The sequence below is a fragment of the Rhipicephalus microplus genome, chromosome 2 (assembly GCF_043290135.1).
Source record: "Rhipicephalus microplus isolate Deutch F79 chromosome 2, USDA_Rmic, whole genome shotgun sequence".
In the NCBI taxonomy this organism is placed as follows: Eukaryota; Metazoa; Arthropoda; class Arachnida; order Ixodida; family Ixodidae; genus Rhipicephalus; species Rhipicephalus microplus.
Window position 1 is genome coordinate 120,672,120 of NC_134701.1, and position 23,874 is coordinate 120,695,993.

The 23,874-nt window shown below is 44.0% G+C and overlaps 1 protein-coding gene and 1 long non-coding RNA gene across 3 annotated transcripts in view; one reads left to right on the forward strand and one right to left on the reverse strand.

Annotated features, from left to right (window-relative positions):
• The window catches only part of LOC142796351 (uncharacterized), a 47,633-nt gene extending 47,365 nt beyond the window's left edge, over positions 1-268 (forward strand). For both annotated transcript variants that reach the window (XR_012893768.1, XR_012893769.1), the window contains exon 4: positions 76-268. This is a non-coding gene — a long non-coding RNA (uncharacterized LOC142796351). The remainder of the gene's footprint in view (positions 1-75) is intronic.
• An 18,703-nt stretch (positions 269-18,971) lies between these two features.
• The window catches only part of LOC119169426 (putative sodium-dependent excitatory amino acid transporter glt-3), a 66,887-nt gene continuing 61,984 nt past the window's right edge, over positions 18,972-23,874 (reverse strand). The window contains exon 9 of the mRNA XM_037420502.2: positions 18,972-19,254. Coding sequence (XP_037276399.2) covers positions 19,098-19,254 — 157 coding nt within the window. The 3' untranslated portion in view covers positions 18,972-19,097. The remainder of the gene's footprint in view (positions 19,255-23,874) is intronic.

Here is a 23,874-nt window from a genome sequence, read left to right on the forward strand (position 1 = left end):
CCTATGCTTAAACTCCGGGGATGTGGCGTAAATTATTAGTAAGGCTTCATAGCAATCACTTCTTTGCATTTACAGGCTTGACGCTGCCGATGGGTGCTCCTCCAATCTGGATCACTTTTTAATAAGAGAGCGTTGAAGAGCACTTTTCACAGAAATACTGATGTGGCTACAGCCGTCGTTGGTTGTGAGCCAAAAATCATCACCTTATCGTTGACCACAAAGTTGATAAAGATTCAAATAAAATAATAATAAAAAAATTTCGCCTTGAGTGAGACTAGAACCCAAGCCATCTGCGCGGCAAGCAGGTGTTCTACCACTGTGCTACCGGGTCTTGCAATCAGCTACGGTAAAAGACTGCATGATAATACCGTGTCATAGGAGAATCCTTGTTTACGCATGTGAAGTTGCGTAGGAGAAGGGTAGAATTGTGCCCGGCGTCGAAACATTTGAATTTGTGCATTGAATGTGCGTCTGAAAGGCCAGCTTGTTACAGAATGCTCTGAAATATTTATTCATGATCAGTTGCCAAATCTCCAGCCAAGTTAGCAGCTCAGTAGCTTCCCGTGTTACCCAGTGGACACGTAGTGGACCTTCCGCAAATTCCCCCAAGGAAAAAGTCACAGTTTTGCCATTAGGGCAAAGCATTGAATGCTATATATCAACATATTGGAGCCTTTTACGAAGCAAGACTCTTAGCTTGCTTATTGCTCCTAAACCTAATGATTTAGGAACAATAATATTTGTGTACAGTAGATAAACACAACAATGCTCGTGCGTGGCAGTGCCGTTGATATACGAATTGAGGCTGGCAGATGACTCACTTAGATTCGATCTCACTTAACTCTACAAAACGTTAGAGTAAGAGAGCACGCCTGCTCCAGATAGACTTTTAGTACTGTTTTTTGATGCTGAGAGTACATCCCATCGAAGCTACCGCCTGATCTAAGAGGACAAGGTGCGCGCTGATCGTTGCCGCGATTGCGCGGCAACCATGAGCGCTCCTCCTCCTTATTCGCTAGAGAGATAAGTGCGCGCGCAGATGAGCCCGGCCGGAAAGGCGATGTTCGCTCCACAGAAAGAAAGGGGCTAGCGCATCTTTTCCCGTATTTATATACATACGTACACCTATACGGGAATGATGGCGGTGGCGACGGCAATCACAAAAACTAGAGTATGTTGTCCATATATTTGCTATCGCAATAAATTTAGGTCTAGGGGCCACTTGGAAAGCGCTCTTGCCTAATAAGGATGATAGCACAGTTTGAAACGGCCAATGTTTCACACACGATTTCTCGCTTCTTTATGGCATGGCTAAGGCATGCACCAAGGGCGAAATCAGAGCTAGCAATTGAGAAAACGATCTGCAAGGAGCTCAATTTCTACTACGTCCTGCTTTTGACGGCAAGGTTCAAGTGTCCTCTGCTTTTTTTTTTGAATCATCAATTACATAAGGTACTGCTGGCTATATTACCTATATTTACAGTCGCACTAGTCAAAGTCTTCGAAATACACAACACTTTCCTTGCCTTTCCTTGCATGAGTTATCAGTGTGGCTGCTCATGCGTTCACGAACAACCAATTGAAGATGAGTTACAAAATTTTCATAGACCATTTCTAGTTAGTACAAAAAACGTGCATGGGTGCCGCAGAAATAATAACGTGTTCTTAAATTTTTCTCTATGCATTATGTTAATGTCACACTTGTAAGAATGACGCACTTCTCTGTAAAATTGTGGTTGGGTTGTCGGTGTATTCCTACTTCATTTTTGCTTCGTTCTACTTTTGTAGTAGACATGTATTGGAGCGGTTGCATTTCAATTGTTCTAGAATTCCACTGGATTGAGTGGTTTCATTGTTTTCAACTTCCAATTGTCACAATGCTCTTCATACTCAATGCCAGTCACGCGCTTTAAAGTGTCTCAAAGAAAAATAAGTGATATCACTCAACTCAGTTGTATGCTTTCTCAGCAGGAAAATGTCGTTATTGCAAGAACATTTCTTATCGCGATACAAAGAAAATGATGAACGCTTGTGTAGCAACGTTTCTCACACGTATTACAAAATATATGTAGACTGATAGCGTACTTCCGTAGAAGAATACTGTCACAAACCAAGCGCTCAAAAAAGGGCGCGCCGCCTAATTCTCGCGACGAAGCGCCGAGAGGTCAACGATAAAAAAAGGAAGAAAACAAGCATCCAAAAACTCCCTGGGCGCGCGCCCCTCTCCCCTCGGAAGCGTGGGTTCGCCGACGAACCTCCTCTCATCGGTGCCCGAGCAAGCTCTGGAACGTTCTAGATGGAAAGGGGCGTGGTGATGAAGGGTTGCGTAGTCCGTCGCGGACGGCCCTCGTACCGTCTCGCCCTTCGCTGCGTGTCCCCAGCCTTCGCTGCGTATCGCGCCCACGAAATGATGAGAACTTTCTAGAATCTCGCGCGGGAGGTATTTAATTGAGCAGCCGAGATGGGAGATCAGCAGAAGAAGGAAGGTAACGCCAGAGTGCGTAGGGTATCCCGCCGCGTCTGTCGGTGAAGGTTTTGTCCTTAGTGACAAAGCAGGACAAGAAGAAAGTATGCGCCAGAGTGCGTAGGGTGTACAGCCTTATAGGCGAAGCCTGTTGTCTTCCGTGACAAAGGAGGAGAAGAGAAAAATGGAGAAGAGGATTTCCACCTGAGGGGTGAAGAGTGAGCTACAGGCAAGAGTGTGTGTCTACCGCTATCGAGCGAAGACGCGTGGTAACAGCTGCGTGTGTTAAGCGGACGTGTTTCCGGCGAAGAAGTTTGGAGTCTGGAGAGCGGCCAAGTGAAGACGCGAGGTTTCCTGGAAGAAAAACTTCGGGGGCAGCGGAACAAGAACAACGCTGGACTTTGAGTGAGTGATTCTCGGAAGAGTATCATCCAGACTTTTGTTCCAAGGACTTTGGACTGAATAAGTTTCCAAACACTTTACTCTTTAAGTGTCTTGGTTGTTCGATGCATGCGACTGCATTGTAGTGCGTATTGTTGTCTGTGTCCGTTGTTTCGAGTGTGGCTGATTGTACTGTGTAGTACATTGTTTGATTGGTGACATATTGTATTCAACTATTGTCAAGTGTGCATGCTTGTGTATCGTTTTTATCTGCCATTATTGAGAATAGAATTTTGTTTTGTTTATCGACTCTCGCCTCTGACTTGTTCTTTGGGCCGCAGCCGGCGTCCGCTGGCGCGCCAAATAGGACCGCTTCTAAATTGTCCACGCTTTCATGGTGTGGTTCGGGGGGCCGATACTTCGGCCCTTGGAATTAGCCCGGCGATTGCCTTCCAAATTAACGGGAACTGTGAAACTACGAATCCAGTATTTAGCGGCCCATCGCCACCATCGTCATTTACGTATGAAAGGGGCAACTAGAAGCAAACAAAAAATACAAAATTAAATATGAAGTCACAACCGGAAGTGGCAGTGACGCTGGGGATTTGCCCTACGTAATGCAAAATCATATTTTTGTTCTCAATTGCTGAAATTTTACGTGGCGTTTTGTATAGCAGATTTCATTGTGCCTCATGACTTGATAATTGCACGCGGGAAAGAAAACAAACAAAAAACCAAAGCTTGATAAAGCGAAGTTCTTTTATTAGCCAAATGGCTTACTTACAATATAGGCAAAACACTTCGCAGACGCAACTTGGCACAACTGTTCACAAGTACATTAGCATATTTGTTCAAAAACTGACGTTACTCAATCGTTAAAAACTACTGCAGTGAGACCGCAGCTTTGAGAATATAGCTTTGGCAGCCACAGAGGAGAGCGTCTGTTGCCTAGCATGCCGCATTTACCGTCACAATCTGTGAGCGTAGGCTGGCCATACGCCAGTGATAGCAGTCGGCATTCAAGGTGCGGTAATCTACACAATCTGTGATCTACTTCAGCTAAGAAATGCCACAGCAGGAGACAGCACATACGCAAATAAATAAACTACGGGAGGCACGCGCGAAACCACCTAGAAAAAAAGAACAATGCCTTGTTGATCCCGCAATGCACTGAGCCACCGAAGTAAACACAAGCTCTAAGAGATTATTCTAGATACGCCTCCCCCCCAGCCATTTATGGCACTCGACCTAAATTCGAGGCAATCAACTATTTATCCAGATGTCAGATACACTGTAAAGTAAGTTGATAGTTAACTTTGACTTATATAAATTATGCCTATTTGTACAAAAAACTACATTGAGTTTCAGTGTTGGCTATTTCCTCTCCTCACAAAGCAGCACTTCAATCGTCGGCGGGCGTCAATGGCGGCTGTAGCAATAAGTTTTAGACACTTTTCGTTCCAAGTTTTGCGACTCATATAATTTGACCAAGCGTATTATTCGATTGAGCTATTTCATAAAGCACAAAGCAGTGGAGAAAGCTTCAGTCAAGAGCTATTGTCGCACTATACAGTGTGAAGTCATGTTCCGAATCTCACATTCATTACAACGATGCGCGTAATCTCGCTCCTTTGAATATTTGCTACTCGCGTTCTCAGGGACCAAGCACATGCAAGCTTCACAGGTGCACTCCGACTTCCTTTGTTTATGGTGACACCGTTGTATTAAGGATGCCTGCAGGGACAAGTGCCAGGGTCAAAAACTCATTTTGAGTATTTATATTGACTACAATATGCGTGCACCTGTGTAAGCTAAATAACAACCAATAGGTCGAGAGTTCACAGCTTACACTTAATAATTAAAACTAAGCTATTTCGCCCTATTACAAAAGCTGTTCAAGGTATTTGAAGTGTACATTCCACTTGCAAATTATGAAAAGTTTTTATCATCATCAGCCGTACTACACCAACTGCAGAGCAAAGGCCTCCCTCATGATCCACATATCAACCCTGTCTTCTGCTTTTTGCTGCTTTGTTATAGCGGCAAACGTTTCAATCTCCTACTCAGCTAACCGTTTGGGTTACCATACGCGTTTGATTTCTCCGGGAATTTAGTCAGTCACCCTTAATGACCGGCGGTTATCCTACCGACGCACTACTTGCCCGGCCTATTACATTTATTCTTCTTGATGCAAATATATGGTATCCTCAACCTCCTTGTTTTTCTGGCTTCTCTCATCTGTTTCCGTCTCTTAAAATTAAACCTAAAGGAAAAATGATGAAGTACTTAAGAATAAACACTGATAAGTTTCTCTTCTGGCTCACTCATATTGAAAAGGTCTGATTGCGACACGATGAGCTGGAATGCACCTGTCAACCCACGTGCACACGAGCTTCGAGAGACTAACCAGAGTTTTCCTACGCAAGAAGAAAATGGCAAGCGGTGCTCTAAACGTGCGTGTACAGGAACAGAGTGACTTGTGCTACCTTCGGGAGAGGATTGAATGCATCACACTTTGACCATTAGTTGAACTCATTATCAAGCAGCCTCTGTTCCACGTATTCATGGACATTTCAACAACACTGTTTGTTTTGTGTTGCATATTCTTTGAAATGTCGTTGATTTCTTTGACAAAAAATCACCCTCCAAAGTAATAAAACATAATGAAATCCTATTGACTCGAAGCTAGTATCTCGCAACCTTCATAAATGTTATAAAAACAAAAAAACACAAATATGAAGGGCGATTTTGTGGATTCTTTTAACAGCGTTTTTTTATATTCATTAAAAATCACTTTTCGACATCTTCGCTCTTTATGCTTCCCGAACTCGCAACAAACTGCACTAACAAGCTGCATTAACAAGCTGCATACCTAACTGCGTAACAAACAAGCCGCACTAAACATGTATTTGAAAGGAAGAATAGTGTTGAAATATATCTATGTTTTGAGCCCTACAATGTAGTAACGTTACAACGACGTTCACGCTTCAGTCTCTCTCATTAAACAAGTACCTTGCACATTGAACATGGACACTTTCGCCCAATATATGAATCTAGTAGGGCGAAAAAAATATGATCGGTGTAGTGCTAGCATGTCTGATTCAGTAAATTGACAGAGGTCTGTAGAATCGCAAAAATAGAAATACATACCTAGCGCACCGAATTTCTGTCAAGACGCGCTGCAGGGACCAATACTTTTAGGCATCACCAAAACACTGAGCTTATGTGTTGAATGCTGCACTGCGGTCTGTAGCCTGCCATAAATACGAGTGCCAAAGGTCAAGACACAATTTCAAGTTTATTTTATAAAAACTGATACCGATCAATTTTACAGTATTTTTTCTCATTGTACACAGTGAAGTTTAAATGATAAGTCATCAATTATAAAGGATAGGTTGGCATAATTGAGGAGATTAATTACTGTCGTGAAGTTTCGCGGGAAAATTTATCCGGCATCCACATCCATGCAATTCACTGAGTATCCACAAAGGCACTCAACGAAGACATTGAGATATCATATATTCATGCGATAATTTGAAGTAGGGCTTTTTCACAAGCGATGAATGGCTCTTTTTATACACAGACTATGACTGAACTCCTCACTGGCGAACGGCGCGATGGTTGATGAGAGAGAGAGAGAGCGAATGAAATAAAAACAAGAGATAGGAAGGTTAACCTAGAATAACTGGTTTGCTACCCTGTACGGGGTGGGGAAAAGGCTCGCAAAGAGGATGGTCGATGAATGTAATATTACTCTAAGACTATTTTTGTTGACGTAGTGACCGCTAGCAATTTCATAAATGGAGCCTAAAATGGCGGTCACTTTAGAACGAGCCTCTAAACAGACACCTCGCGAATGACGCAGAAGTTCCTTTAGATGAACTGTTTACAACAAACCACAGCGTAAGGGCTATGCACCAATCGAAGTTCTAGGCGCCTGGAGGTAGCCACCGCGTTACAGATCTGATTGATTGATTGATATGTGGGGTTTAACGTCTCAAAACCACTATATGATTATGCGAGACGCCGTAGTGGAGGGCTCTGGAAATTTAGGTTACAGATTTGAGCCACTTAGTTAGGCAGCATTAGGTTTTCTACAAATTATAGCCGCTCCAAGCGTTGATAGCATCGATGACATTAGGAAGGTTAGAGCTGCCAAGGAACTTGTGTCCACTCCAACTTCACTACATAATCAGAGGATAAAAACACTAACGGCGGCAATGAAGACAATTGTAAACGTTGGTCGACCATTTTTCCATATCACCGGACCCCGTAAACGGTATGAATATATATAAAGTTCCGCATTTAGATGGCAAACCACAGTACGAGCGAACGCATCCATTCATTATGATAAGCTGCTGGAACTGACCACGAAGTCGAAACAAGATGAAACCTGTCGTACAGAAAAGCTGTCTTGCAGAAGCTTAGAAGAAACCCGTGCAAATGAATGAGCTGTGCGACTTTAAGAGCCAACTGTGGCAATCTTTCGAGGCAAATGGATCTCAATAAAATTCAGTGTGCACGTTCGTTTGCACATTTCAGCCGTTTATGCATAACCGCAGGCTTGAGAGTTTCGCAGATTCACTTCAAATGCGTTTAATAGCTTGCCTCTATATGCTCATCTCGCTTTCCAGAATGAATCGAAACAAGGTGTGGCATAATGACTTTTGCAAGCGATAGAACTGACATGCCACTGCAGTGTCTGCTTGTCTGCTATGAATTGTGTGTGTCTGGCCGGCGTTCTTCTGATTAAGCGCGCGATGTCTTTTTTCGAGGGAGTGGGCATGTGATGCGTAGCTAGTGGTGTTGCGTTGTGGGCCACTCACGATTTCCCATATATATTCACCATATTAGCTAAGCGTTTCAGCCGACCGCCGCAGGCACGGACTTGAGTGACCTTGACAAGTACGGTCTGCGCCATCTAACGGCGTAGTCCTGCAACCACGCAACCAAGTACGAAGATCTGCTCCATCAATGAGAAATCGCTGACTCCCAAATGAGTCTGAATCGTAGCTCTCACTGTTTCACAGCTCCGGGGAGCTTCTGAATGAGGCGCGATCAGTCACAGGCATGGTGCGGCGTTGTTCCTGTGGTGTCCTATAACCGCTGAGCGTCTGCTCTTCGCGGCTTTCACAGTTCTCGTACTCCGCGCTGAAAGGACTGGCATGCCATTCATTATTTCCGGTTCTAGCAAAGTTGTACATGATACCTACAATGCACTCCGTTGTGTTCTGGCTTCGGTATTGTGGTTTATTACTTATTGGAACTTATTTTCGGATTTGTTGGAATTTCAGCTATTGCGCGCGTGGAAAGGTTCTTTCAGGAACACAAAACCACCGTCACCCTGACATGATCAAAAAGTTGCTGGTGTTAGGCCTTCGAAGGGCCCTTCGCCATCCCGCGTTAAGTTACGAGAGACAGGTTCTCTACCCTTCGCACGAAGTTCTATCCTGCTAGCCAGTTATTTCTTAAAGGCAAGAGAACAATGTTTCTACTAAGCACTGAAGTCCAATAAGATATCACGTTATTCGGCTTCACGCTGTCATAAACACAAAATGAAGTGACTTGAATTGACAGCGCACAATATTCATGTGAAATTAAAAAAAAGAATGGGCGGCTGCATTGAGAAACAGTGGAGGAGGCCATTCATATCGCATGTTTCGCCTACACGGGCTAATCGGGAACATACATACACTGCATACGTCACGGGAATAACGGTCTGCGTCACCACAAGTAACCAAGGAAGACCAGAAACGCCAGGTGATTATACTGAGGTCATGTTTTACGAGCTTGTTTGGCAAACTTCTTATACTGGCGCCTTATCCGACGGCGGCGGCGGTGTGTATACTTCTGTGGTGGTTTCTGAAATTCTCCGCAGATGGCGCACCGCCACTCAAGGTGTCTTCTCTGGCGATTCCAACAATTCTCAACAGATGGCGTGCCGCTGCTCAAAGAGTCAACATTCGGTGATTGAAAGCATGCTCACTAGATGGCAGGCCACTGGTCAAGGAACACATTGCTCTCAGCACATGTGATTTCTTTCTCTTCACCGGGAGCTTACGCGGTGGACGTTACCCCTCAGCCGCTTGAAGACCTTAGAAGCCAAGGCAACAACACCGCAGGCTCGCAACTTAGCAGCCGTCATGAATATATAACGTCGCCACATCTATATTTGGTGGTAGAAGATTTCTATGGAAGATTAGGTGCTTACCGAATCATCCACGAGCAAGCTCGTCTAAATTTTTTTTGTGATAATGTGGGTGATTTTTTGTACTTTGAGAGACTGGGGAGGTGTCCTTTAAACTCTTTCCTTTGTCCTAATAACTACCAATTTGACCATGATACCACCAGCATGGCTTTTCCTTTATTTGCAACATCCATGCGCAGTACATACGAAAACTAGTTGTCCTCACAGTTGTGACCACTAAATATTGGTGAAAGAAGTGACTATTGATATAACCAGAACTCCAAGACGGGATACAAGAACGCCAAAATCAAAAACAGAATAGCAAACGCTTTGCTACAAGAATGACATCGAATGAATAATTTATTTTGACAAGTTAAAGTACGCCTAAGACGACATGTGGAACATGGCAGGCAGCAGTGCAGAGATATAAACAGGGTGCCTCTTTAGCTTTGCCAGGGTAGAAAAATATACCAACGCACTTAATTACGATGCAACCAATGCATGCGTTTACAATAATCTGAAGTGCGTCGCATTACATACATAGTCGTTTTTTGCTAAATCACTTAGTTCGGCATCAACAATTTTCTAGCTTTTCGCGCAACAACGCTTGCCAAAAAATGGACCCGTTGAAATCACAGATAGACTCGCGAGACATCCAAATAAACACTTCCAGTTTTGATGAAGGCGAAAACGCTTCAGATTTATGGTTTATTTTTTCCTGCATGTTAATGTACCCAAGGCTGTCGATATTTCCGGAGTCTTTCCTCACAAAATTTCTCATATTTCTACTGCTGAAAAATATTTCCGCTCTCCTCTGGAATTATACACCAGCGGAAAGTCCTTTCGCGCATCATTGCGAACCCTAGAGAATTTAGCCCCTGTCACACGTGGCAACTTAAGTGCCCTTCAAGCGAGTACACTTAACCGCCAGTGTCATTTAGGCACTGTCGCAGGAGCAAGTTTAATGTCACTCGCTGCAAAGTACGCTCACCGGCAAGTGCGTTCCCCAACCCCACTTCGCTGCGACCAAGTGTGTAGCCTCGGTATCAGTGGTTTGCACAGAAATACGCCATTCATTAAAGTGGCGCGCATACTATTTATAAACTACTGTTTTCGTTACAAGGATTTCTGCTATATGCTAAAACAAACCATAAATCAACAAAAAATCTCGCTACTTTCTCTCTCTCTCTCTCTCTCTCAAGCAGTTTGCGGCCACGTCCCCTACGGGAATGTGGCAGCACATACTGTGCAATGTCCGCGTCCATCGCGTTGTTCCCTTCCTGGCGCACTAGCACATGTGTAGGCGAGTCAATTGTCTAGCTATTTACGATAGTTTGTGCCACTGGTGCTACTTCCACGAAGACAACGTGGTCCGACGATGAAACACGGTCGCAAAAGTAATATTGTTCTACAAACCTAACAATCGCCACTGCCATCACTTCCAAAGTACACTTCGCTTTCTCGTGTAGCAGCGAACCGCCAAACTGATACTTTGTGAGCGTTAGTACACTCCATCAAAGTGCACCTAAGTTGCCACGTGTGACAGGGGTGTAAGTAACTTACAGTTTGCCTTACCCTAGTAAACAGCCCTGCCCTACCAGCTGATCTGTCGGATTCCATGTCTTCTTTTATTCTAGTATATTTTTTTGCTAGATTGTACTATGTCATATATTCATGAACCGCAACTACTTTACTCTGCTCTACCTTGTACAATAGGCTGTATTTGCAGTATAGTCGATTGCGATTGCATTACATTTGTCTGTGATTGTTTCTTCATTTATTGAGCTATTTTTGTTTGTTGTACTATGTATTTTATCCCCCCTTTAATGTAAGGTGCGTTTTGGGGCCTTTAGGGTAGACATAAAATTAAATGAAATGAAATTGCAATTCCGGACGTTTATTCCCAACTACAATAAGAATATCAAAATTAATAGCTTTCAGCTTTTTATCTGTTCATTATTAGCGTTAATTATAACCTTACTGCAGATGCTCGGGAAACACCACTGAATACCACGTGTGATGCACACGAGCGCCCACACAATACGTCCTTGCAATGCTTCCTGAAATTTTGAGGCAAAAGACATGCTTCCTTCCCTACAGTTTGTGAGAGTGGTGAGCGTAGAAAGCAGCTTTTGCTTGTGTTTCCGCTAGCGGCACAAGTGAGTCCACGACATCAAAGTGACGACCATCGTCGGAGCGATGCTAAAGTAGCATGCCCAGCCAAAAAGTGTCGCCTTTTTTGTCACAATGTTTCACAGCGCCGCAATACGGTGACCATGTGGGTATTTCACGTAGCATACAGGGTGTTTTTAAGCAATACTGATTTTTCCTTAAAACATTAAAATAAATAAAACCTTGTCATCTTTGAAGTCAATTCATAGGCCATGACAGAAAGGTTTTGCCACAAATTAGATCAGTTAGCAACGATCAATTAACACAAATATTGGAATTACCTTTTACCAATTTAAGGTGTTTTTTTTTATATATGGCGAAGTTGTTATACATCTAAAATATGCTGAGCCTATAGTTTCTGAAATCAAAAGTATCACGCGTTGTTTAGTCGAAGCGTTGTTTCATGCATCATCGAATTTCCAGACCATGGTGGCGGAGAAACTGAAACTAACCCACTAAGCAGTATGCATTAGGTGACGTCGGCTTATAGAGCGACGGTGTTTTTTCTAACCGTGGCAAAGGATAGTAAAGACGCCCTTTATATTGTCAAAAAGAGTAGGGCGCAGACATTAGAAGTAATAAAAATGCACCTTAAAAGGTGCTATTTAGCTCGATGGCGAAGTAAAATTTTCTGATGGTAGAAGTGGGTGTCGTGAAGTGCTTCTTTTGCTCATTCTGCCTATACCATGTGCTGAATTCTAGAATGAGGGATAAATATGCTCTGCTATACATTCAACAGCTGTGTGTTAGAAAGGCGTTTTCGTAAAATGTTCATCTTATATACTTTCGGAAGATTCACTATCAACGCATCGCAAATTATGAAAAAATAAAAAAACATCCTGGGTACTGGATTGTGCTGATGTAACAAATTGAAATAAACGGTGTATTCTGTTCTATGCCTAAATATCAGCCCTGTTTGTTAATTTTACACCAGATTCTTATTATATTGTAGATTTTATAAAAAGATTTAAATAGAGCGCCACTGTTCAATTCAAAGATCAAATCTATGCCAAGGCGCTAATATGTGCAGTTGCAAAGATTGCCTCTACTTAATTCTGTGGTTCAATGTTTTTGAGTGTGCCACAAAGTTTTATTCTTGCATAAAGTCCTTCTCATTGAGCACAGCTACGACAACAATTGTGAAGAACTGTTGTGTACATGCAGTACTTCATACTTTCTGCACGGCTGGTTAGGCTGGCTGTATATTAGCGCCGCCTCCCGTTGGAAGTCTGAATTAACCCTGGAATCAACCAACACTGGTGTGGCTGCCTGCCTGTTTGCGTAGTATATGAATTCGATGATGGAAGTGGCGCGTCGCTACTGTTGCGGCAGCCTGACCTTTTGCCAGTGGTGTGAATTGTGCACTGCAATTTATTCTTTTGATTGTGTACTTGAGGCCACTTACGGCTTTTGTGAGTACAATTTTCTGGGACGCGCATTTTGTCAGACGTTCTGTTTCTCTTGCAAGTTGAAATAGCATGTTGTATTTGTAGACGTGCTTGGAAAAACACCGACATAGTGAGGCACTCACAAAACCACAAACGAAAGCGGTTTAGCAACTGAAGCTTAAAGAACCATCCTGCTCATATTTATAAAATTAGGGGTCACAGGTGTCAGCTTGGTTGCTTTGTCAGCTTTGGGCACACACCTATTGATTTGCGGGGTTTAGCCGATTTCCGAAGCATACGCATTTAGGATGGCAATAGTTTGCCGATAGGCCATACATAATTCTGTGGCACATACCCGATTGCTTGGCTAACAACTGCTGCTTATATATTTAGTCGACCAGGGCTAAGTAGTGAAGTTCACCTAATGTATGCAGCGCATGACCATTTTTGATACTCTCAAATGTTACCACAGATCCTGAACAGAAAAGGCTCAACCAGGAAGAGCTTCGTTGTTTAAAGGACCACTCACCAGGTCCCATACCAAATTTTAGTTAGACCGTGGAAGTTGGTGGGTGTCCGATGAGGAACATTTCGCCACAAAGATTTTTCGAATCGGTGCATTACGATCTAAGAAAACTCTGTTTTTTTTTTTTTTTTTGAAGTGACGCGAAGCGAGGATGAGAGAAGGTGAGCTTGAAACCCTTGCCGCTCTTCCGCGTAGCCTTCACTAGCCAAATCTTTTCCCTACCCTTTGCGGCATTTGTCCTAGAGGCCATGTGCACACGACGTGCACAAACAAGCCCAACCCCCGCGCATGCGAGCGGCGTTTTTTTTTTCTTTTCTGTTTTTGACCAGCGTTGTTTTGAGGTCTACTGCCTGTTTCTGAGGGATGGTTTGGAAACGATCCCTTAGACGAAGTAGAAGATAGGAGCACAATGAGTGTGCCCAGGCATAGGAGCGTTCCACGGCTGTAATCATCTCGATTCGCTGACTACGGGAACACGAACGCATGCGAAACGCAGGCACAATAGCCCTGCATCTCGTTGCAATTCACGGGGAAAAACGAAGAAAAAGAAAAGACGCCCACATTCCCTTATTGCATCTCCTCCTTTATCCAAATATTTGTTATTCTCATCAAGCAACAAATACATAAACTAAGCATGTCGTGTTAAATAATTTTCGCCATGTCACGTGCCACTATTGACAACGCCAGAGCGCAGTCGTCTACGTAGAGAACCAACGTCACTGCAATGCAGTGTACGTAGGGCTATTCACACGCACAAGTAATGCCCTCAATCTCTCACGGCACGCCCGCAAAAGGAAGGGGGAGCAGCGTTCATCTCAAAATTTGACCCATTCCCGCGGCACGTAGCGTTGCCAAATTTGGCAGACGTTATTGTCGACAATTCATGTACACATTGCGCTTGTCAACTCAAAATTGTAAAATCTGGTGAGTGGCCCTCTATAGGCGTTTAGGTTGAGTTCTGATTTCAACTTGAACAGTCCCAACCGACTGGTGAGCTACGCACGAGCTTTGTCACAACATACACGGTAAAAGGTGCAGAATGACAAGCGCAGATCAACGACAGTGCCACAGTCGGCTTCGTCCGTTCGGCGCTTCACCCCCTTTGTATCACGCAAAACTAACTAGCCCCAACTTCCACCCTAATAGCACTTGGTAGTATGCGAGGTTTTTTTGACATATCAGCCATAGAGCACCAATCATTACGTGCCACGTGGTGTACTCTGGCAAAAAGAGTGCACCACAATCGCCACCTTGGCCACTACTGGCACTAGTTAACACTCCGAAAGAGTCAACGAGTGATTTGGTTTTTGTAAGAAGTACAGCGAACCTGCCCTCCTTTAACCAAAATTCATATTAAAAATTTTTAATGTGAGGAAATGGTGCTGGGTATGCTCTTAGATTTTTCAATGGCGTTTACCTTGTTATTCATAGAATTTTGCTGAGAAGATTGGAAACTTATGGCATTAGAGGCATAGCTCATTCAATATTTCATCATATTTGAAACAAAGAAGTCAAGTAATTGTTGCAAGAGAAAAATCAGATGAGGTCCGATGTGATGTTCCTCAGCGAAGTATCCTAACAGCATTCTTATTTTTACTTTATAAAAACAAAATCTCTACGATCGATGATACAGCCAAATTTCTCATATACGCAGATAATACCAGACTATTTTTTTATAGAACTCAGAAACACACCTAATTATTAAAGGTAATGAAGCGATATTGAAAATAACTTACTGGACGACTCAAAACCACTTAAAAATTAACATTACCAAAACTAAGGTAATATTCTATCGACCACAAAACAAACGTGTTGAACTAGCACCATGAACGTTAAATAATGCTCAAATCGAGTTTGTACCGCTAATAAAAACTCTAGATGTCTATTTCAATGAGCACACTACATGGAATGACCACATAAATTACTTAATTAGAAAACTAGCTAGTACAATAGGTGTGATGCACCGTGTCTCTTTTTAATGCCCTATAAGCAACAACATGTTCCTATGTAATGCTCTGTTCATACCGATATTTAATTATGAGTTGCTAGTTTGGGGAGCTACAACAACAGAAAACATTGCAAGCTCGAAGTTTTACAAAACAAAGCGTGATTCAATTAGCATGCAAGGTTGTATACCTCTCACACGCCAATGACCTCTTTATAAGACATAACACTGTCCCGGTAAAATCAATCTTTAAGTATTATTCATGTCGACAGTGCAAATCAAACTTACTTAAAAAACTAATACTCTACAAACGCCAGCAAGGTTACAGGCTACCCTGCTGAAGTATATTAAATGCAAACCTGAAGAACGGCAAATCAAGAAATGTCACACTAACTATGGTCAAGAAATGCTATGGTTCACGCTCCAAGCTTTATTATGTAGAATCGGTAAAGAGAAGCTTTTTTAACATTTGGGAAATCTCATTTAAAAAGATACGAAAAATTTTCACCACAATATCAATATTAAGAATATGCCTCATAAATAACGCCCTTTTTTTTCTTTCGTATTTCGCTCTTTCTGAAGAGAAATTCATTTTTACTATGTTTTCTTCACTATGTCTATAGATGTACGTTACTTTTTTTTGCCTGAAGAATAGTCTTGTATATTATGTTATATGTAGATAATTTTTGTATGAAGGATGCTCATGTACAATACCTTATGTGTACATTTCATTTTCCTGTTCTTCTTTTTCTTTTTTTCGCTCGTTACCACCTTTCTCGCTGTAGCACTTGTAGGGTGGCCCAAACGCCCTCAAGTTGATTGTGTCAGCTTTTTTCCCCAACATCGTGTACTAAATAGATAAATAAATAAATAAATACCAACTGAGCATTTTGGGCGAGAGAGCGCCCTTCATTGCAGCTCATTGGGCAGAGCATTCCTGATGAGCAGCAAAGCGTTGGGATGGTTGGTTGATATTCCAATTAACTTTATTATAACTGAGCCTACAAACGCGGTAAAGATAAGAGTAAAGAAGACGAAAAGGGTCGATACAATTTCATCCTTTCTGTTTATGGTTGTTTTATGCGAAGCATTTCTTAGCGAACTTCGGCGAATTTGAGCGTATCTATCTATCTATCTATCTATCTATCTATCTATCTATCTATCTATCTATCTATCTATCTATCTATCTATCTATCTATCTATCTATCTATCTATCTATCTATCTATCTATCTATCTATCTATCTATCTATCTATCTATCTATCTATCTATCTATCTATCTAGCCGCTTACGCTTGGATGCTCTCGTGATCACCCGCTTGACTTGGCGCAAACCAAAATCAGCGTGGGAGGGTAAGATGGTGTGAGGAATATGACGCTCTAGTAGAGACATAAATAATCTCACAAACCCATCGTGTACGTCGTCAAACACTTCCTGGCTGAAAGAGGCATATACCCGCGGGCGGGTATGGGCTGCTGGTATGCGAGTATGTGCCACAGGTGATGGACACTTAGTGTTTACCCAAGAACGGCGAGAACACACGTGGGCAATTTTAACGCGTGATTGCTTAGAAATACCCTACATCGGTAGCGTCCACCTGACGAATGCAAATAATAAATGTCAGGGTCCCAGTTGCAATCGAATCCAAGTATTGTTCGTGGCAATGAAGCATTCTACCACACAGCTACGGCAGGTCTTGGAACTATTTTTGAAATATACGCTAATCTCACGTCAATAGTGCTTGCAGTGCTGCCTACCCAATTTTATAAACATTACGTATGTACTCTTATAATAGAGCCGTTATGTCGGGCTAACGTAAGTTGAGGTTAGTTGCTATGCGCTGAAGTTGATTTATGTAGCAGTGTCCAGGGTCAGCCTCATCGCGAGTATCAGCGCTTCATATATCAGATTCTCGTGGGGCTAATACGCATGTACCAGTTGGCATCGTTGCGCAAGTGTAAACAACTTTTTATATAAAAATCTACATATCTTCAACATATGTCTGTGGATGCAACATTTGTAGATATATTTTACGTCAATCAATGACGTGTCGCTCAACAAAAAATATGCAACATGGTCACTTTTCCTCCGCATGCTTTGCATAACGTCGATTACAAGGTATGTGGGGTCTGCTGGATTTTTTTATTAGCCTTCTTAAAAAAGGATTATAGCTGCGGTAAGCCGCACCGTTCTTGAAGTGATGCTGGGGGATTTTGTAGACTACCATGGTTGTCTCTAACTTCATTTTAACCTTTGCTAAGTGCTGCAGTTTATTTTTATAGCTTGCTTTACCCTGTTGCATGGCTTTGTCTAGGTGACGCTTGGTTGTTTCTGCGGTGATCCTCAGTGCAATGAGGTTGGAGATAAACTACAACAGCCAAATACACGACATAGATTTCGAAGCTCCAAAAACAAGAACTCACCCTGAAAGCAAGAATTCATGCTTATCATTGATATAAGAAGTGTGAATGCTTACTCTGTGCTTGGCACTACAATATAAATTAAGAAATTAGCCTATTCAACTAAATGGCCTGTTTGCATAAAAAACACAGCCATACCAGTCGTCACAGTGAAGTATAGTTCATACCTTAATCCCGGGCAAATATTCCCGTGCAAATGTGAAAAAACAAATTACCCAGATTGCCTAATTCACTTGAAAATGTTGTTTCTAATACATCAAACACAACGGAGTGTCAACAAGCCTGACTTGTTCAGTGACTCTCTGTTCTTGCCTTTTTTTCTTTGTTTTGCTAGAATTTGCCACTGCCTTTGCGCTTGAGCATCTACACCGCTTTGTTCAAAAAGGATGGTTTCTTCACGCGTACCTATATATATGCACTGTACAACATATCGTAACTTTTACTTTTTCCTCCTTCGCATTGTGTCATCGTTACTCAATGTTGACGTAACCATGAATATGGATAAGCATGAATAAACCAAGAGCGTTAGCTTTGCCACCTCTGCCACTTGCTGCCACCATATATAACGGGCGTCAAGCAGGTTTGAAGCTGCCTAGAGCAACGTTTTTCTTGGCCCCTACCATTGTAGTCCAATGTTTACAATGAAAAGAAGCAAACAAAAATTACCAGCATATTCACCGAGTGAGTGATTATGAGAGGGGCGGGGCTTCAAAAGAGTTTATCGAAAAAACGTCAATCATTCGCTGGCCTCGTCTGTCCGTCTGCCTGTCTCACCTGTCTTGGTCGGTGCGGCCATCCGCCCATCTGTACACAAGTCCGTCTGCCCGTACGTCTGTTTGTTCGTCCTTTCATCTAGTAGACACTCCATGTATCGCCGTCTTGCATCATTTGATAATATGTTCATCATATACAAATACCACTATCCAATGGACATTAACAGTTATAAAACGAGAGGTGTCTACTGCATACAGGAGGCGCATGCCCCACGCCTCAAGGAGCTTCGCCCCTAAATTAGAAGTCTGGCGTAGGCCTTTCACTGCATCAGGCCATAGGCGTGCGTGGAGGTCCCCTCCAGGAGGCTAAGGTTTATCGCAGCCGTCCACCCTTGAAGTCAAAGCGTGGGCTCCCTCTCTCAGGTGTCCAGGAAGCGGGGGTGGCTGTCCTCTCTGCTCGCGTGTGCGCACACTTATGCTAGGCGGTTCTATTGGATACGCAGTGGCCTTTACCGTTAGGTGTACAATTCCCTTTTTGTGGCTGCTCGTGCTCTTGAATTCACCGCCATCGCTTCGCAGCCATTTGCTGAGCTAACTGTTGCCTTGTTCGTTTTCTTGCGCGGGAGGTTTGAGTAGTAGGACTTACCTTACTTCTGCTGCGCATACCCGTTCATGATGGCGCCAGCTTTTTCATAAGGCGCACGCAGAAACTACAGTGGAGTTGCAGAACATCGAAGAACTAATTCTGAGGCATTACTTCAATTTTTGGGCACATCTTTATTTTTCTACATAGAAGATTGTTCAGATTGGTGTTGAATAACTGATTTTTTCAAATTATAATTGTTCATGCACGGTGCATCTTGGTGCATTGGAACAATTTATAAAACTGCACCATTAGGTAGTCAGTGGGGTTGTGGAATGACGTCTTCCACAGGTGCGGCAATCTCTGAGCCAACATCCGGGCTTTTCGCTGCAGCAAGTGTCTTATTGCATAATTCTTGCGTCCCGCTTGCGACGACAACGTCACCGATAACGTTCAAAGCAGTGGATATTCGGCTCCTGGAATAGCAAATATTAGTGGCACTTTGGTGGAAAGTGTTTGTTAATGTAGTGAAGAACTACACAATATACAGATATTGTGTTAGGCACAAAACACTACGTTTAAAACTTTAGAAGAGAAGTTACACAGCTCCCCAACCTTGGCGCTAGACTACCGACTATTCGCTTCTTAAGCAAAAAGTCCTCCCCCAAAATATTTCTTGCGAAAAAACATTCATGCCCGCAAGTCACACTTTTCTTTTTAGAAACCGCGAAACCCTATGTAATAACACATTCTGCCGCAATATTCATTTTTCTAACCTGGATTAGAAGATTTGTTTTCTTTAATTATTAACAGGATTTTTTATTCAAAAGAAGTCTTACGACGCTTTACACTTTCATCGTTTTGTATGCAGCCCTAAATACGAACAATATGGTACATATTGGGGGTTTGACAAATGACAAATGACATTGGCATGTGATCGCTTGTGTTAGCGTATTTGCAGAACGCTTTACTGTGTTCTAAAATATGTCGAGACATATAAAGGCAAAGGAAGGCCACGACACGCTGGAAAATATGTTCATTTTAGAAAGTTTTTGTTCGTTAATGAAACATAAAGGTTAGCTTAGCAAAGATATGGATAATATCACGTTCACTATAAACCTTCATTGTCTACTAAAAAAATTAGGTATCAAGTTACTGTGTTTTAGTCACCAACCCCTCTATAAAATTAGCGACCTGCCCGAATTATTCGCGCTCAGTTTGTTTTTGCTGATTCAATAGTTTTAGTTCTCTCAGCCACCCTCGCAAGGCGTGGTGCTGCAACTTACCTCTGTCGCGTGAGCATCACATGTATATATGCCGTTGCTGTGTGCCATGTCATCTGCTCCCTCTTTTAGTTTTTATTTTTGTTGATCTGAAGTGTCGTATCACTGGTCGCAACAGTAAACTACTTCGCTATGGTTTACTATAGCTTTTCGTCCACCTTGGTGAAACAGTGGCTAGGGTACTCGGCTGCTGGTCGCGGACTCGACCTCGGACCTGGCAGTTACATTTTGATAGAAGCGGTGTGGTAGAAGTCTGTGTATTGTGTGAATTCAGTGCACGCTAAGGAACACCAGAAAAAATTCCTGTAGTCCTCACTAAGGCCTCTCTCATACCCGTATGGTTTTGGGACGGAAAACGTCAGATTTTACTTTATAACCTCGTTCTTTAAGTCAAACGGACGGACCTCACGCTTACTCTGAATGCTGAATTTCTCGTGCGAGCTGCTTACTATATCATTAGGTGTGAAATGTGCGCTGTGAAACTTTAATCGCCCAAGTCATACGTGAATCACTGTCTTCAAGCATTGATAGGGATGGACTGTCATCGGTTTCTTGTCTTCTTGAATTTGCTGCTCCACGAGTAGCAGTTTTACTGAGTGGATAGCCACTTCATAAGATCGCGTGTGTCGTTGTTGCATCTATTGCCAAAAATTATTTATTCACGTGTGAAAGCCGCAGTGTAGTACATACTACTATCCTTGCACTCTCTTGAAGTTACTGTGACCTATCCTGTCCAAATTTTATAATAGCATGACTGGAAAACATGTCAGAAAACTGTTTCTGCACACCACGGCACAATGCGAAAATTAAAGAAGTTTCAACCCGGCAAACAAGTAAAAATATTGCCGCGAACCATGCATTGGGTTTGTTTATTTGTGCAGATGTCACGCAGCAAAGGACGACGCAGTTGTCTATGAGGAAAACAAGTTTATTGGAGCGAACCTGTGCTCCCCTAACAACTGAAAAAAATACACAGGCGGCGAAGCAGCGGCCAGCAAAACGACGGGCACGCTAGTGAGCGTCGGCGATCGAATGAGGCGGCATCGGCTGTGTGAGAATTTATATCCCTCGGCACGAGGGTTTCTCGAATAGTCGAATTGTATCGGGAACGCCGTGATAGCGTTTGTTAGAAACGCTGTTCGTTCAAACAGCTCCTCTAACAAACAACGCTTCAAGCGTTGTTTCTATCGAACAACGCCTGAAGCGTTGTTCGATAGCGTTTGTTCGAAACGCTGTGGTAGCGTTTGTTCGAAACGCTGTAAAAACGGCGATAGCACAGGCCGGCGCAGCCAGGCCGAATAAACAAAACACAAATAAACAAACCCAACGCATCGTTCGAGCTGGCGGGCCTCCTACGCACGTTGGAGGTATCCTTGGACGTCGGCGTTGAGGTCGTCGTCTTCTACGTGCGGAAGCATGGCGTCGAGCATCGTAGTCGGCCGTCTTCCGTAGACGAGCTCGAACGGTGTCATCTGCGTGGTTTCTTGGATAGCCGTGTTGTACGCAAACGTGACGTACGGGAGGACTTCGTCCCACGTCTTATGTTCAACGTCGACGTACATAGACAGCATATCCGCGATTGTCTTATTCAGCCGTTCCGTTAGTCCGTTCGTTTTGGGGTGGTACGCCGTCGTTCTTCGGTGATCTGTGTTGCTGTAGCGTAAGATTCCTTGCATGAGCTCCGCAGTGAAGGTCGTTCCGCGGTCCGTGATTAGGACCTCAGGGGCTCCATGTCGCAGCACAATTTGGTTAATAAAGAACTTTGCAACTTCTTGTGCAGTTCCCCTAGGAAGAGCGGTGGTCTCTGCGTAGCGCGTCATGTAGTCTGTCGCTACGACAATCCAGTTGTTCGCGGATCGGGATGTAGGGAACGGGCCCAGAAGGGCCATTCCGATCTGTTGGAAGGGCCTCGTTGGGACGGCAATCGGCTGCAGAAGTCCGGCTGGTCTCGTCGGTGGTGTTTTTTGTCGCTGGCAGTCACGGCAGCTCCGGACGTAGTGGGTGACATCGGATGTAAGGCGGGGCCAGAAGTATTTCGCCTTGATTTTTGTAATCGTGCGAGCTGTTCCGAGATGTTTTGAAGACGGGTCGTCGTGACACGCTTCCAAATTTTCGTCACGAAGGTCTGCGGGGATGACAAGTAGATAATTCGTTCTCGTTCCGGGGTTGAAGTTCTTCACTAGGATGGAGTTTTTGAGGCTGAATGCTGGTAAGTTGCGCTTGAACGCCCTAGGCACGGTGACGTTGCGTCCTTCGAGGTAGTCGATCATGACGCGGAGGTCAGAGTCGGCACGCTGCTGGGCAGCTAGGTCGCTCTCTGTCACGACTCCGAAGAACGCGCTGTCTTCATCGGAGTTCTGTGGTGGTGGGTCGACGGGGGCGCGGGACAGGCAGTCGGTGTCGGAGTGTTTTCTGCCGGATTTGTAGAATATTGTAGCGTCAAACTCTTGCAGGCGCAAGCTTCACCGCCCAAGACGGCCAGAGGGGTCCTTCAAATTGGCGTGCCAACACAGCGCATGGTGGTCTGCCACAACCTTAAACGGTCTACCATAGACGTATGGGCGAAATTTTGGAATGGCCCATATGATAGCCAGGAACTCTTTTTCGGAGGCAGAGTAGTTTCTCTCCTCCTTCGACAGACCAAGGCTTGCATAGGCGATTACCTTTTCGTAACCGCTTTGCTTTTGGACGAGGACGGCACCCAAACGGATATCACTGGCGTCCGTGTGCATTTCCGTTTCGGCGTTTTCGTCGAAATGAGCGAGCACGGGCGGGTTTTGCAGGCGTTGTTGCAGCTCGCAGAATGCCTTTTCTTGGTCGTTTTCCCAGCTGAAAGGGGTGCTTTCTTTCGTCAGGCGCGTGAGTGCCTCTGCAATGCGTGCGAAGTTTGCGACGAAGCGCCGGTAGTATGCGCACAGTCCGAGAAACCTTCGCACACCCTTCTTATCTTTCGGCCTTGGGAAGTTCGCAATGGCTGATGTTTTTGCCGGGTCAGGTAGGACTCCCGCGGCGTTCACGACGTGACCCAAGAACTTGAGTTCCTCGAACGCGAAACGGCACTTCTCAGGCTTCAGCGTTAACCCCGACGTACGAATGGCCTCGAGTACAGATTCCAACCTTGTTAGGTGTTCGTCGAAAGTCCGGGCGAATACGACAACGTCGTCAAGGTATACGAGGCAAGTGTGCCACTTCAGGCCTGCTAGCACAGTGTCCATGACTCTCTGAAACGTTGCGGGCGCCGTGCACAGCCCAAACGGCATCACCTTGAACTCGTACAGACCGCCCGGGGTTATAAATGCAGTCTTCTCTCGGTCTCTCTCGTCCACTTCAATTTGCCAGTAGCCGGTCTTCAGATCCATGGATGAGAAGTACTTGGCGTGGCAGAGGTGGTCGAGGGCGTCCTCGATTCGTGGCAGGGGGTACACGTCCTTTTTGGTGATTTTGTTTAGTCTCCGGTATTCAACGCAGAATATTAAAGTGTCATCTTTTTTCTTCACGCGTACAACCGGCGCAGCCCACGGACTTTTTGATGGCTGTATTATGTCGTCGCTGAGCATGTCATCAACTTGAGTCCGGATGGCTTCGCGCTCGTGTGAAGAAACGCGGTACGGTGACTGTGTAGTAGGTCGGGCTCCATCTTCGGTTATTGTCCGGTGCTTCGCCAAAGGTGTCTGACGCAACTTCGAGTTCGAGGAAAAACACTTGCTGTAGCGACGGAGCAACTCCAGTAATCTGTCCCGATTTTCTTGCGACAGCGCCGGGTTCACGTCGAAAGGATGTGGCAGCCTGGAAGCATCTGCACGTGCGCGTTCA